Source organism: Mustela erminea, chromosome 6, assembly GCF_009829155.1.
Source record: "Mustela erminea isolate mMusErm1 chromosome 6, mMusErm1.Pri, whole genome shotgun sequence".
In the NCBI taxonomy this organism is placed as follows: domain Eukaryota; kingdom Metazoa; phylum Chordata; class Mammalia; order Carnivora; family Mustelidae; genus Mustela; species Mustela erminea.
Window position 1 is genome coordinate 36611782 of NC_045619.1, and position 16267 is coordinate 36628048.

General features: G+C 36.2%; 1 protein-coding gene across 9 annotated transcripts in view; it reads right to left on the minus strand.

Moving 5' to 3' along the window:
* The window catches only part of METTL25 (methyltransferase like 25), a 143796-nt gene that overhangs the window by 107558 nt on the left and 19971 nt on the right, over positions 1-16267 (minus strand). For 8 of the 9 annotated variants that reach the window (XR_004286733.1, XR_004286734.1, XM_032346883.1 and 5 more), the window contains exons 2-4: positions 12335-12499; positions 11276-11382; positions 1631-2227 (exon numbers count right to left, since the gene is read on the minus strand). Coding sequence is in view for 7 of the 9 variants with exons in the window: in XM_032346883.1 (XP_032202774.1) it covers positions 1631-2227; positions 11276-11382; positions 12335-12499 (869 nt within the window). In the remaining 2 variants the exon portion in view is untranslated. Of the gene's footprint in view, positions 1-1630; positions 2228-11275; positions 11383-12334; positions 12500-13222; positions 13864-16267 lie in introns of those variants that run through there. The other variant, XM_032346884.1, reaches the window with a different exon arrangement.

Consider the following 16267-nt stretch of genomic DNA (forward strand, 5'->3'; position numbering starts at 1 on the left):
CCCCTCTGCCTACTTCTGATCTCTGTCAAATAAATAAATAAAATCTTAAAAAAAAAAAAAAGAATAAATGGTTCTAAGGTGGCATTTCTACTCCAACACCAAAAAGTATAGTTTATTCATTTTATCAAATATGGCAATACTAAATTCAGTAAACATTTTTAAAATGTACACATGTACAGAATGGGCACACACATACACTTACAGATCTTAATCAATATACCAAGTTTGTTTTAACTCTTCCGTGTCTTAACTTGCTCCTCTATAAAATGAGGATAATAATAGTACCTATCTCAATGGGTTGTTGTAAAACTTAAGTAAGCTAATACTCATATATTAGTACAATCTCTAGCACACAATAAAATTCAGTAAGTGTTTTCTATTCTTATCGTCATGTTATTATAAATTCAAAATAATAGGCATATTAAGTTGTGAATAAAGTATATTTTTATAACTATCTTCAGAACAAATACAATTACTTTACTCAAGTTATCTACTAAAAATGTTTTTTTAGCCCACGTATTCAGACCTTAAGCAAGGCTTAAGTCTAAATTTTCTAAACAAAAAAACTGTACCTATAAGTAGCTTCAACCTGACAGAACATTCAGTTGCTTCAACCGCCACAGCCTTCAAAGTTTTTGGAGTGCTGTGCAACTCTTCTGTTTTCCAGATGACTAGTTTGGGTAGGTTTTACTTAGATGTTGCAACATTGTAAGTAGAAAGGAATTTAGAGAGGAAGTGTCTATTGCTAATTAGGGGTAATACAACAGAGGTATAAATTTCTCTTTAAATTTAGCTAAGCTAGAGGCACTTGGGTGGCTCAATGGGTTAAAGCCTCTGCCTTCCGCTCAGGTCATGATCCCAGGGTCCTGGGATTGAGCCCCGCATTGGGCTCTCTGCTCAGTGGGGAGCCTGCTTCCCTTCCTCTCTCTCTCTGTGTGCCTCTCTGCCTACTTGTAATCTCTATCAAATAAATAAATAAAATCTTAAAAAAAAAATTAGCTAAGCTTTCCTGAAAGATAATACAGGAATATTTAATATCATTCTTCACTATATTCATCATATAATATTAATTAATATTACTATCAGGTGTCAGTCAAAAATATGCAATCACTATTTTGTCCCGATAGTAAAATATTTAAGTATTGTATATGGGCATTATGGGGAGGGGAGGGAAAGTATTGGTTAATTTGGGTTATTAAAGGGCTAATTCACTATAGGACTCAAGAAACATTTTTCCAGGGGCACCTGGGTGGCTCAGAGAGTTAGAGACTCTTGTCTTCAGCTCAGGTCATGATCCCACCAGGGTCCTGGGATCGAGCCCCACATCGGGCTCTCTGCTTGCCGGGGGCCTGCTTCCCTTTCTCTCTATCTGCCTGCATTTCTGCCTACTTGTGATCTCTGTCTGTCAAATAAATAAATAATAAAATCTTAAAAAAAAAAAAAAGAAAGAAAGAAAATGAAACATTTTTCCAGCTAATCTTATATTAGATTCTTATAATAGTTTGCATATAGCCTCTGATCATATTTCTTGGTTCTTTAGAATAAGATTAAGTTAAGGAAACTACTATTAAAAGTTAATTCTATGTCTTAGAGCATTTTTACAAATTAAGGAAATCAAAAGTGAAATCACCTCCAGATCTTTAATAATATCCTGTAGTTGTGAATCAGCAGTGATAACAGATGTTAAAGGTGAATATATATTTAATTCACTTGACTTTGATATATGTTTTCTTCTCTCTTTATTTGTTTCAGACATTTTTGTCTTAGGTGTCTGGAATAAAGCAGGTTCTATGGCATTAGTAGGCAAAAGGTCTATAACAGAAAAGGCATTTTCAAAACACAAGTTTTCTTCTTGATGTGAATATACATGTAGGTTTTCCATTTGTGTTCTAATGTTAGAAATCACAGAATTTGAAAAATCTGGCAAAAAATCTGAGGTAGACATCTTTTCTTGATTCGCAGGACTGCTGTTACATATTCCTTCAATATCTACTTTATACTTAATTTCATCTTGCACTTTCCTTTCTTTTGTCATTTTTAATGCCAGTCCATTGGCATCTAATTTTGACCGAGTATGGTAGACTTTCCAATGTTTCTTCAATTTCCTGTTTCTCTCCTCAGCTCCATGAGTATTGGTATTTGATGAATCAATTCCATAAACTTTTAAGCCATACTTCAAGGACAAAAAAGAGCTTAGGTAGCCTTTTCCAGAACCCAGGTCAATTACCTAAAGTAAGAAAAACAGAATGAAGTAAGTACTTTAGTCAGATGAGAACAGAAAGCATTCTCAGTATCTTTTTTAAAAGCAAGTAAAGAAAGGGTCGTATAATTTATACAACCTGTTATGTTTTTTAATTTTTTGATTCCTACTAAAAACCATTTTCATCATTTTTATTAGACATTTTAAAAGAGGTTCTAGACAGTATAATAAGTCAAGGAAAAGATGTAGAAGATATAAATATGGGGGAAAAAACTGTCTTTCTTCATAGACAACATGATTTGCATCTGCAAAAAATCTAAAGAAATATACAAAATTAACAGAACTAGCAAGTGAATTTAGCAATGTGTCAGGATACAGGATTGTTAGAAATTAATAATGAACCATCAGAACATATACAATACAGTAGCAAAGAACAATGAGAAAATAAAATTTAAAACCAAGTGAATTAAAATAGCAAGAAAATAGAATATCTAAGAATAAATTTAATGAAGGTTCTTCAAGGCCTATTCACCGAAAACTATAAAAGCAGAGAAAAAATCGAAAGATCTAAATAAAGATACACCATGCTCACAAAATGGCAGACTCAAAATGAAGATGCCCAAAATGACTTACAGATTCAAAACAATCCTAATCAAAATCCCAGCAGGGTTTCTTTAAAAAATTGACAAGTAGATATTATAGTTGATATGAAAAGGCAGAGTACCCAGAATAACCAAAACAATTTTGAAAAAGAATAAGGTTAGAAGATTCACCCTGATTTAGGAATTAATATAAAACTGCACTAACAAAAACAGCATAGTACTGGTATAAAAACAGATAAGTAAATCAACAGAAAAGAACAGCATATGGAAATAGACCCAAACCTATATAATTGATTTTTGACAAAATGGCTAAAGTAATCCAATAGAGAAGATAATCTTTTTACCAAATGATGCTAGTATAATGGACGTCTGTCCAGGGAAAAAGTGAACTTTGCTTGTCACACAGCAAAAACAAAATTTAGTTAAAAGTGTATCACATATCTTAATATCATAGTAAAAACTATTAAATTCTGGAAGAAAGCATGAGAACATCTTTGTGATACTGAACGGGCAAAGATTTCTTATGTAGGACACAAAAAGTATTTGCTACAAAAGAACTAATAAAAAAAAAATAGCAAAATTTTTTATTTTAATTAAGTCCATTTTTTTTCAAAGATTTTTTATTTTATTTTATTTATTTGACAGAGAGAGATCACAAGTAGGCAGAGAGGCAGGCAGAGAGGCAGGCAGAGAGAGAGAGAGGAGGAAGCAGGCTCCCTGCTGAGCAGAGAGCCCGATGCGGGACTCGATCCCAGGACCCTGAGATCATGACCTGAGCCGAAGGCAGCGGCCCAACCCACTGAGCCATCCAGGGGCCCCTAAAAATTTTGCTATTAAAAATAGTTAAAAAAAAGAAATATCAGGCCACATTGGTGGCTCAGTTGTTAAGTGTCTGCCTTGGACTCAAGTCATGATCTCAGAGTTCTGGGATCAAGTCCCATGTCCGGCTCCTTGCTCATCAGGGAGCCTGCTTCTCCCTCTCTCTCTGCCTGCCACTCCCCCTGCTTGTGCTCTCTCTCAATTTGTCAAATAAATCTTAAAAAAAAAAAAATTTGTAAAACATATATCTGACCAATGATTTGTATGCAGAACATATAAAAAATTCTTACAATTCAAAAATAAGATAAGTGGGGCGCCTGGGTGGCTCAGTGGGTTAAAGCCTCTGCCTTCGGCTCAGGTCATGATCCCAGCGTCCTAGGATCAGCAGGCATCAGGTTCTCTGCTTGGCAGGGAGCCTGCTTCACCCTCTCTCTCTGTCTGCCTCTTTGCCTACTTGTGATCTGATAAATAAATAAAATCTTAAGAAAAAAAAGTAAACTTAAAAACTGGCAAAATATTTGAATGCACACTTCACAAAAGAAGATAGACAAATGGCCAATACGAAAAGGAACCCGAAATCACTAGTCATCAGGGAAGTGCAAATTAAAATCATAATGAGAAGTACACAAATGTAAAGTGGTACAGGCACTTTGAAAAACACTGGGTAGCTTATCATAAAGTTAAAACATACACCTATTATATGACCTACAAATCCCATTTCAGGCTCTTTGCCAAAGATAAATGAAAACATGTCCACACAACGTTTTGTATGTGAATATTCAAAGAAGCTAAAAAAAAAAATGGTAACATCGCAAATGTCCATTAACTTGTAAATGGCAAAACAAATTATAGTATATTTATACCATGGCATAAAGAAAAACAAAGAGTAAATACAACATTGATGACTCTCAAAAGTTATATGCTGGAGGAAACAAATCAAACACAAAAGTCCTCATCCTGGGGCGCATGGGTGGCTCAGTTGTTAAGCGTCTACCTTGGGCTCGAGTAGCGATCCCAGTGTCCTGGGATTGAACTCCATACTGGGCTCTCTGATTGGTGGGAAGCCTGCTTCTCCCTCTCCCACTCCTCCTGCTTGTGTTCCTGCTCTCGCTCTCTCTGTCAAATAAATAAAATTTTAAAAGAAAAAAAAGTCTTCATCCTATTTGATTCCGTCTATATGATATTCTAGAAAATTCATAACTACAAGTTGGTCACATGTGCCTGGCTGGTTCAGTCGATAGTGCATATGAGTCTTGATCTCAGGGTTGTGAGTTTGAGTTGTGAGTTTGAGTCTGAGTTGTGAGTTTGAGCACCATGTTGTGGATAGAGTTTATGTCAAAACAAAACAAAACACAACTACAAGCAGGTCAGCAGTTGCCTGAGAGTGGAAAAGGAAATAACTTGCAGAAAGGCATAAAGAAACTTTTTATGGTGGCAAATACTTTTATTATGGTGGTGACTACACAATTGCACATACCAAATTCACCAAAATGTACATCTAGAACTGGCAAATATATAAATTATACCTCAGTAAAACTAAAAATAAAAGAAATATTACAAGATTACAAGAAATCAAGATTGTTATTGTACTGGCATATCATTTCATAAGAAACAAATGAACAATTATAGGAATACCATCATAAAAATCAGCATCTAATCTTAGGTCTATCCTAAAATCAGTTAAACACTGATGTAAGTATGAGCCACTCAAGGAAACATATATTTGAAATAATGCCATTAATTAAATCCTCAAAAATATCAAAGTCTTACAATTTAAGCAGTTTGTAGGTAAGACTCCATCACATAATTCCCATAAATAAGTTTACAAAGAATTCCCTCTGCCCTTTTTAATGTTTATTTCTGGGGAAGGTTTATGGGAAATACAGAAGCATTATATATCTTAATTTTAAGGAATTACAATCTAACTGAAGATACCAAACCCATATTCAGGAATACAAGGGCCATACAGTAGAAACTATTAGTCAGTTCTCCCCTATCTGAATCTCCAAAAAAAGCAAAGCTCTCTAGTCCTTTCTTTCTATGAAACACACTTACTGACACTGATAACAGCCTTCAAGTCAGCAACCAGTGGGTTGTTTATAAGCATAAGCACATTTGTTCCTACAGTGTAAATGTTTTCTTACCAAGAGGTAACTGATTTTGTTCCTATATCTGTTTATGGCAATTCCACTTGTGAATCAAGAATATGCTGGCTGCAAGTAACAGAACATCAAGTTTTGAACAATGAAGAAAATTCACTTCACTTAAGAAATCTGGTGGTGGTGGGACGCCTGGGTGGCTCAGTTGGTTAAGCAGCTGCCTTCGGCTCAGGTCATGATCCCAGCGTCCTGGGATTGAGTCCCACATCGGGCTCCTTGCTCGGCAGGGAGCCTGCTTCTCCCTCTGCCTCTGTCTGCCACTCTGTCTGCCTATGCTCGCTCTCTTCCTCCCTCTCTCTCTGATAAATAAATAAAATCTTTAAAAAAAAAAAAAAGAAATCTGGTGGTACAGTGGCTGAACCATTCAGAGGCTCAACCACATACAGCCTTTGGAACATCTTATTTGTAACTTCTCTGGTTGTTAAGATGGCTGTGGAAACTCTAAGAATCATGTCTTCAAAATATTATATCTAAAAACCTTTTCAGTAATAGGTGAATTTTCCTAAGAAATCTGTCAGCTGACTTACTCTACTATTTTATTAATCCAAGTTGACTTTTATTATCCCCCTCCAGACTGGTCTTTTAGGAGCATATGTCATGTGAGCAATACAATGAAAATCTCTCTGCAATTAGGTATCATAAACTGTAAAACTTTTTGCCTTCAAACTATTTGGTCTGAGTAACAAAATCTCCACCATCCTTATCTCTTGTCCTTTTTTTTTTTTTTTAAGATTTTATTTATTTATTTGACAGAGAGAGAGAGAGATCACAAGTAGGCAGAGAGGCAGGCAGAGAGAGAGAGAGGAGGAAGCAGGCTCCCCGCTGAGCAGAGAGCCCGATGCAGGGCTCGATCCAAGGACCCTGAGATCATGACCTGAGCTGAAGGCAGAGGCTTTAACCCACTGAGCCACACAGGCGCCCCTTTTGTCCTTTACTCAGAGTAGGATTGTCCTTTCTGATCATCTTATTGGATTGAAAAGAAAGGACTTTCCAGTCCAATGCCTGGCGGGAGGTATCTTCCTAGTCTCCTAACTCTGTTTAGGAGACTTTACCACAGAAAAATTGTCACATTTAGAGATGACATTTCTTAACACTATTAGTATGGTAATACACTTCATATAGAAGAGTTATATATTTTTTTGAGTCTGCTTTTTTTAATAAAAATTGTATTTAAGGCATACAACATGATGTTTTGATATACATAATGAAATGATTACTACAGGCAAGCTAATTAACATAGCCATTCCTTCACACAGTTACATCTTTTTTGTTTTTAAATAAGGAGATTCACAGTATCTTTTTTTTATATTAGTTTTAGAGGTAGAATTTACTGATTCATCAGCTGCATATAACACGCAGCGCTCATGACATCAAGTGCCCTCCTTACTGCCCATCACCCAATCTCCCACCTTCAGCAACCCTCGGTTTGCTTCCTAGAGTTCAGCATCTAGAAGAGTTATATTTTGTTGTCTGACCTAGAGATCTAATTACCATTCTAGGTTAATGACTTCCAAATTTATAATTCTAGTATGAAATTCTCCCATGAATTTCATATTCATATAACCAAAGTCTACTAAACATTTCCACCTGAATACCTAATAGAAGTCTCAAATTTAGTATTTTCAAAACCAAGTTCTTGATATCTGTAAAACCTGCTCTTCCCATAATATTCTCCATCATAGTTGATGATATCTCCATACTTACTTCCAGGTGGAAATTAAGACGCCTTGCTTTTTCTCAGAGCTTCCATGTGAACTGTGAGCAAATCCATAATCTTAGCAACTGCCCCTAAGCTACCTTACTGCAACGACCTCCTCAGTAGTCTCCCTGCTCCTTTCCCTTAAGTCTATATTCAAGAGAACAAAACAAAGTCTGATCACAAGACTCCTCTTAGCAAAATCTCTCATCAACTCTTTCATCTTATCTCTTCCTTACTAACCTCCTTTGTTATTGGGATTTATGCCTTAACTGAAAACTCCTGACGTGTTCAAGCAGGAACCAATTTCGGGAGAGAACCAGCCTGAATGTCTAAAAAGACTATGGTTAAGAAAGACAAAGACAGTGAAAATATCTGCTTTGTAACAGCCCTCAACACAGCAACCAGAGTGATCCAGTGTGGCCAACGATTTCTCACCTCATCAGGATAAAAGCCCAAAATATCACAATGGCCTCCAAGACTACAATTTTATGAACTGCCTTCTACCACTCCAACCCCAGCTCTTACTACTTTGCCCTTAATCTCTCTACTGGAGCTGACCTGGCTTTCAGGCTCTTTCAAGAACACATCAGACATATTCCCACTCTAGGGCCACTGAGCATGTTATCCCTTCTATCTGAAAAGTTTTCTGTCCAGATATTCTAATGAGTAATTCTTACCTCCTGAAGGAAGCCTTAATTCAAATGAGTTTAAAATGAGTTCTTATTTGTTCCTTCGTAATCAAAAACTTTAATCTCCCATCTCTGAATTAGCTACTTCCTTTTGCTTTTTACTTTATCTCTTTAAACTACATCAACACACACAAAAATATACACTTTTTTTAAAAAAAGATTCTATTTATTTATTTGACAGAGAGAAAGATCACAAGTAGGCAGAGAGGCAGGCAGAGACAGAGGGGGGAAGCAGGCTCCCTGCTGAGTAGAGAGCCCAATGCAGGACTCAATCCAGGCCCCTGAGATCATGACCTGAGTCAAAGGCAGAGGCTTAACCCACTGAGCCACCCAGGCACGCCCCCCAAAATATACGTACAATCAATTTATTATCTATCTCTCCCCACTAGAATGTAAATGCCATGAGGCAAAGATATCATTCGTTTTGTTCACTACTCCATCCTCAGTATCTATAACGTTGCCTGACACACGGTAGGAGCTAATGAAATATCTATTAAAGTATGCATGTATGAAGGTATGAATGAATAAACACATTTTAGAAATAAAAATTAAGAAGCCTTGGTAATGTGAGTAAGAGAGGCAAAAGGCAAACAGGGAGCAGTGTGGCTGAGGCAAAAATGAATTCTGTTTTGTTTTCTTCTCTGGTGTCTATGGTCATTAGTAAAGTTAGGTATTTTGGAATCTGGATTTCCATCTATCCCCATGAAATCTGTATTTATTAAACCTACATTTTAAAAGTAAAAGCTGTACATATACAATAGATCTTAAACTTTACTATTGTGAGAATTAAATATTGCTATAAAGGGATTTGAAGAGAAAGACTTTGTAAGTCTGTTAACTTAGGTTTTCATTTCCTAAGAACAGGACTTAGTGCTATAATAGAGTTCCCTGAAAGCAGGTCTAACATGATATATTAAAGTATTTCAAATTCTTTTTCTCTACACTTTAGCAATACAGTAATCTGCTGTATGAATTTAAAGTTATTTATTATATAATAGTTCATATAAATAAAGAATAAATGTAGTTTAAATGTAAAGTTATGAAGCACAACAATAAATAGCACTTATGTTAGTTTGGGTTATCATAGAGCAGATTCTTTTTTTTTTTCTTTCTTTCTTTTTAAAAAATTTTATTTATTTATTTGAGAGAGAGAGAGATCACAAGTAGGCATAGAGGGGAAGCAGGCTCCCCACCAAGCAGCAAGCCCAATGAGGGACTCCATCCCAGGACCCTGAGATCATGGCCTGAGCGGAAGGCAGAGGCGCAACCCAATGAGCCACTCAGGTGTCCCCACAGAGCAGATTCTACCACAAAGATTTAAGTATAAGTCAATTATTTGGGAGGGAAGTAGAGAGCTGAAAAGGAGAAAGGAAGGCAGCGCAATAAAAGCTGTGCTATTGGGGCACCTGGGTGGCTCCGTGGGTTAAAGCCTCTGCCTTCGGCTCAGGTCATAGTCCCAGGGTCCTGGGATGAAGCCCCACATCCGGCTCTCTGCTTAGCAGGGAGCCTGCTTTCCCCCCTCTCTGCCTGCCTCTCTGTCTACTTGTGATCTCTGTCTGTCAAATAAATAAATAAATAAAATCTTTAAAAAAAAAAAAAAATCTGTGCCATTAAGAAAAATACCACTGTAGAAGCTAGCATACAACACATACCTCAGAATCATCCTACCTGAAATGTCAAGGAGTTGATGTATTTGTATACCAACTTTCATTAATCATTAATTCAAGGCTGTTCAAAGGGAAGAGTTAATATCCAGAACCTACAGACAAGTAATGCTTTGTTTTGGCAGCCAGAAAAAACCCACAGGGGAAAATGCAGATACTGTCAGGTAGAAGGTAGGCTGGCATACCATGAAATGTCAGAGAATATTTGGGTTAGCATCCAATAGTATCTGCTATAACAATGAACTCACCAGCCATCCTATGAATGAAAATATGAGTATTTCCACTGCACATACCTAGGTTTTCCTTCCATATCTCAGCTCACTGCTTTCTCAGCCAGAAGTAACAACTATTCCCAAATTATGATTCCCTTGCTTCTTTATGAGCTGTTTTGCATGTACTTTTTTTTGCATTAAGAATATACCATTATTTTGCTTAAAAGCTTTAAAAAATGGTACCATAAAATATGTAGTCCTCTATATAACTGTTCAGTTTTTCACTCAATTTTATGTTCCTAATATCCATCCATGTAATATGTATAGCACTAGTTTATTACTGTTTAATTGCCCCTTTTACTTCAGGTGAGTATAACTACCATGGTGAGCCTCTTACTGATCCAGATAGGTACCGCTAGGTATGATACACTCAAGAAAAGGTTGAAAATTACTGCCTTAACTCTTGCCTCTAGCCATTAACCTAGAGATCTATGCTGCCACAAGTGGTTTTGCATGCCTAGCCCGAGCTGTGATAGTTTTCTAATTACCCTCAAACTCTCCACAAGTCTGGAAGAATCCACGGAAAATATTCTAACACCTAACAGAAACTGAAGGAGGGAAGATTCTCCACTACCCCCACAGATGTTCTTGTAGAAATAAGAAAAATAATTTACTATTTTTACAAGCCAGGGATAAGTAAATTAACTTACTATTTTTATAGGTCAATATAGGCAATATTTGATTTTATTTTAATATCTGTTTTTAGACATTACTGTTTCACAAAAGTTACTTTTCACAACAGGAATGCACTGTGATTCTGACACCATGAAAGAATTCTAATCCTAAAACATAGTTTCTCAGAGTTACTATCATGAGGCAGGTACCCCAGACCACAGCTTGGTAACCCAGGTTCTGAGAACACCAGTGGCAAACCATTTTGCAGAATGTCATTACCATAATGCTGCTTCAAGACAGAAACTTAGTGAAGATAATTTAAAAGAGTAAAACTGGTGGCAAAACGTGAATAGTCATACCTCATTTTTAGTATAAATTTTTTATACTCACACTGTACTGGGAAATGAGAGCACATATTTGAAGTGTCCGACATAACTAACATTAGCTATTATTTAATAACATTTAAAGGCTAGACAATGATCACAGATAAGAATGTAAATGATACCCAAAAAAGGCACTAATTTTAACACCTGAAAATACAAAGAAATTCTCTTACCTGCTTTATCCCATAGTAATCAGCAATACTGCTGATCAGCTCTGACATGGCCTGAACTTCATGAGATTTTTTCAAATTCATAAATTCATCTGGTTTCACGTTTTCACCTGAACAAAAATAAAACAAAATTAAAATACTGCTATTAAAGAAACAAAATGTAATAAAAAATCATCAGTTAATGTTCATGTTTTCTGTAATTACATATGAAAATAATATAGAGATTCCACTGTGTCTGCATGGTAGATCTCCATTTATCTGCTATGAATCAAAATTTGAATTAAGAACATAAATAAGAAGATCCATAGAACATTATGTAAACATTAAACATTATGTTAAGAAAAAAATGTTCCTTGAGGGGTGCCTGGGTGGCTCACTTGGTTAAGTGTCTGCCTTTGGCTTAGATCATGATCCTGGGGTCCTGGGATTGAGCCCCACACCGGCTCCCTGCTCAGCGGGAAGCCTGCTTCTCCTTCTCCCTGCTCCTCCACTGTGCTCTCTTACCATCTCTCTCTCTCAAATAAGTAAAATCTTAAAAAAACAAAATAAAAAGTAAAAATGTACCTTGACACACAAAAAAAACCCCAATTAATTACAAAGAAAAAGACTGATAATGACTAAAATGTAGGGAAAAAAATGTGGAGATCAGTAACTAAGTAGTTCTATACAATACAATGCATAAGAAAACCTACTTATCTAAGTATAAGCCAATCTAGCAGTGCTCATGATAGAAAAGCAGTGACAGAACAATAAACTAAGAACATGTTGGAAAGAATACATGAATATATATGAACAGTATATTGCTTTTTTTTTTTTTTAAGATTTTATTTATTTGTTAGAGAGAGAGAGAGAGAGCGCAAGCACAGGCAGACAGAGTGGCAGGCTAGAGGCAGAGGGAGAAGCAGGCTCCCTGCCAAGCAAGGAGCCCGATGTGGGACTCGATCCCAGGACGCTGGGATCATGACCTGAGCCGAAGGCAGCCGCTTAACCAACTGAGCCATCCAGGAGTCCCAACAGTATATTGCTTCTAATAACTAAAAAAAAACATACATACACACTTACCAGTTCTCTGTTTTTTACTTCCTTGAAGGGCTGTACATAACTGCTCAAAAGGAGTACATATTCCCAAGTTCTGTACAGAATAATATCTCACAGCCAGAGCAAAGGCTTCCACACTCACCAGCTTCTGGGAAGTTTCACAAAATATTTTGGGAAAATTAGTAATACCTAAAAAGATCAGGATAAAAAGAGTAATGTTAGCAATAACTAGTTAATGCTAATTTGTGTGAGAGTTAAAAAAAAATAAATGAAAAACACTGGATCTTTAGAACAAACTATAATATTTTCATTTTGTTTGAATTTTGACAATATCGCTAATGGTTCCACTGTATTTGTTAATTCAGCTATTAGTTATTTACAGCACTCAGTTTTCTCTTAAGAGTGTACACAATTATATAACTAAACTCCAAATTAAAATTAAAATTTGGCCTTTTTTATCTTCCTAAAAACAAACAAATAAAAAAAAAAACCCCAGCAGCAAAATAAAAGTTTAAAATCCTGCTACACTGTAATGTGGTCATTAAATTTATGGATAGTCCTGGCTGACCTACAACTGTGAATTTAAAGGCAATCAGTCTACACTACACTGTTATTCCCTGTGCACATTGTGTGTGGAACAATGGCAATGTCCCCAGTGGTAGAGATGTTACTGTAAAAGAGCCCCTGCATCATTCAGACCATGGAGAAATTTTGCATGTGTGTGTGTTCAATGCACTGTCAATACGAGTTTTAAAACTCGTCATGTTAAAATTAGGTGAAAACAGTTCATTTTTTCCCTAGTCAGTTTTAAGCCATATATTCTGTAAGTTTACTATATGACCTACTGATGATTCCCACATGCTCACTCCTCAAGAAGAGTATGGTCAACTGTTATACTGCAAATATTGGTACCTCTCTGCGTGAGCAGCCTGTGTCCTGTTGAATTCTGGTGTGGACACATCTCACTGAAGTGAACTATGCCATTTCAAACAGAAGTTTAAAGAACTGGAGGATTTGCTATGCCTTCTTTTCCCAGAACTGTTAATCACTGAAGTATGTGTCAAGATGGAAGCTGAGTCCTTGAGTGACTATGACATGCACATCACTGATGCCAAACTACCATGGGCTACAATACAAAGGAAAAGTAAACTTCGTTTTTTTTTAGTCACTGAGCTTTTAGGTTTATTACTGCAGCATAATCTCATCTATTCTAATGGACTAGATGGAAACACATATAACTGATAGAGTTGCTTTTTATTTGCTCAATTTCAATTTTCTATGGCCATTTTTATATATTTATTTAGGAAGCTTACAAAAAGGGCATTCCAATGTGTCCATAGTGGTTCAAGTAAACTCTTTGGATGGATCAGTCTAATTAAGTTCATTCACTGAAGAGTCCTTTCAATAATTAAAAAGCCCCACACATCCATTGTTTAAATAAAGTATTTAAAATGCTCACCTTATGAAATGAAAGAATGGTACAATTCAGGAAACAACTTTGGTTCTACCAGAGAAACCAAACTATACACTATGAAGTCTATTCTAGCATAGCCGACGTTCCACAGTTACTTATAAAATTATAAAAATTCATTCAAACACAAAGAAGAATGATTCTAGCAAAAATAAAAAGAAGAAAGTTCATGAAGGCTTACAGAACTCTAAATAAAACCAACATGTTTAAGATTAGTATCCTTTTAAAGCTACTATCTACTAAGTTGTTGGTGATGTTTACCATGTTAATCAAGAATTGGTAGACACATGCACCCGAATGTTTATAGCAGCAATGTCCACAATAGCCAAACTATGGAAAGAACCTAGATGTCCATCAACAGATGAATGGATCAAGAAGATGTGGTATATATACACAATGGAATACTATGCAGCCATCAAAAGAAATGAAATCTTGCCATTTGCGACAACATGGATGGAACTAGAGCGTATCATGCTTAGCGAAATAAGTCAAGCAGAGAAAGACAACTATCATATGATCTCCTTGATATGAGGAAGTGGTGATGCAACATGGGGGCTTAAGTGGGTAGGAGAAGAATAAATGAAACAAGATGGGATTGGGAGGGAGACAAACCATAAGTGACTTTTAATCTCACAAAACAAACTGAGGGTTGCTGGGGGGAGGGGGTTTGGGAGAAGGGGGTGGGATTATGGACATTGGGGAGGGTATGGGCTTTGGTGAGTGCTGTGAAGTGTGTAAACCTGGTGATTCACAGACCTGTACCCCTGGGATAGAGTATTATGCCTCCATCAGAAAGGATGAATACCCAACTTTTGTAGCAACATGGACGGGACTGGAAGAGATTATGCTGAGTGAAATAAGTCAAGCAGAGAGAGTCAATTATCATATGGTTTCACTTATTTGTGGAGCATAACAAATAGCATGGAGGACACGGGGACTTAGAGTGGAGAAGGGAGTTGGGGGAAATTGGAAGGGGAGGTGAACCATGAGAGACTATGGACTCTGAAAAACAATCTGAGGGTTTTGAAGGGACGGGGGGTGGGAGGTTGGGGTACCAGGTGGTGGGTATTATAGAGGGCACGGATTGCATGGAGCACGGGGTGTGGTGCAAAAATAATGAATACTGTTATGCTGGAAATAAAAAATAAATAAAAAAAAAAAAAAAAAAAAAAGAATTGGTAGAGACCTGTAACTTCCATTTCTGAATCAACTAAATAGAAATTTAAACTACAAAATTACTATAGTGAATTTATTTAAGATATAGTTTGTGTATTATAAGTTCTCTGGATATTTTACAAACTGAATTTACTAGCACAGCCAAGAGTAATAAAATTCACATCAAAATATTTAGGCATGATACAGAGGGGAAAACTCAGTCAACTATTAAGTGAGACTCTCAGGTTTAAGGGCAGTCTCAACATCCCCAAGTTCCAGGGCAGCAATTTCTCAGAGTGTGATAGAATAAGAGTATTAAATCTCAAAGTGCAGAGGGAATATTATAGTAGTCAGTTATTGGACAATGTTGCCAACAGAAAGAAATGTGATGTTTCTGTTGGAAAAGTAATGGTTCAAATCAACTTAACTATCCTACTGAAAATACTTGAAAAAATCCAAATCCAACCTGATCTAAATGTTTATTTGCTTTTAATTTTACGCCTCACAGAAATTTCAGAAATCTGGATATCTAAATTACAAAGCTACTATCTTTTTAACAAAGCCTGCTTAAAAAAAAGAAAGAAAGAAAGAAAGAAAGGATAGTGTTCTGATTTTATCCATTAGTTTATGACATTTAGAGCTACACCAGTATATTTAGACAGACTAGAACCTGTGAAAAAATCTTTCTGAATTACCGAAATATAGCCTCTAAACTTTCTTTGTTTTCAAGTGATCTAGCCTGTAATTTCCACTAGCAATTTTTAAAGATTCAGAAAAGAGAGAGAAAGGCAGGTCATGTTCTTATCTTTACTTCTACCTCTGAAATAGTCTGTAAGTAAAGTTATGTGGCAATGGTAACAGTGTATATAGTCTCCTCATAGTGCTTCTCTAGGTACTTGTAGAACAAGTTTGGGTTTGGCAACTGGCAAAACAGAAACCACAGTGTTACTCAGCCAATATTTACCCAATTATTAGTTAGCTGGATTTTTTTTTTTTTTTTAAATTCAGGGAAAGCTTTGTTTTTAAATGTGTTGCCACTGCACCAGCATATTAAGTGACTTGATTATTTTGCAAATATCTCCCCCTACTGGAAGTACCTGTTCTGTTGATTGCATGCTTTGTCTTTATTTATTCTTATTTTTTGTACACCCTGGATCACTATTCCACAGAGGTTTCTTGTAATACAGGTTAATTGGGAAAGAGAGTGAGGGGTGAGGCGGGTAAAGAGGCAGGGGAGAAGCTATTTTCTGTAAATATGAGACCAGGATATCTCTAGGTTTCTGTTGTTTTTTGTTTGTTTGTTTGTTTGTTTTTTAACAGCAGAGATCAAT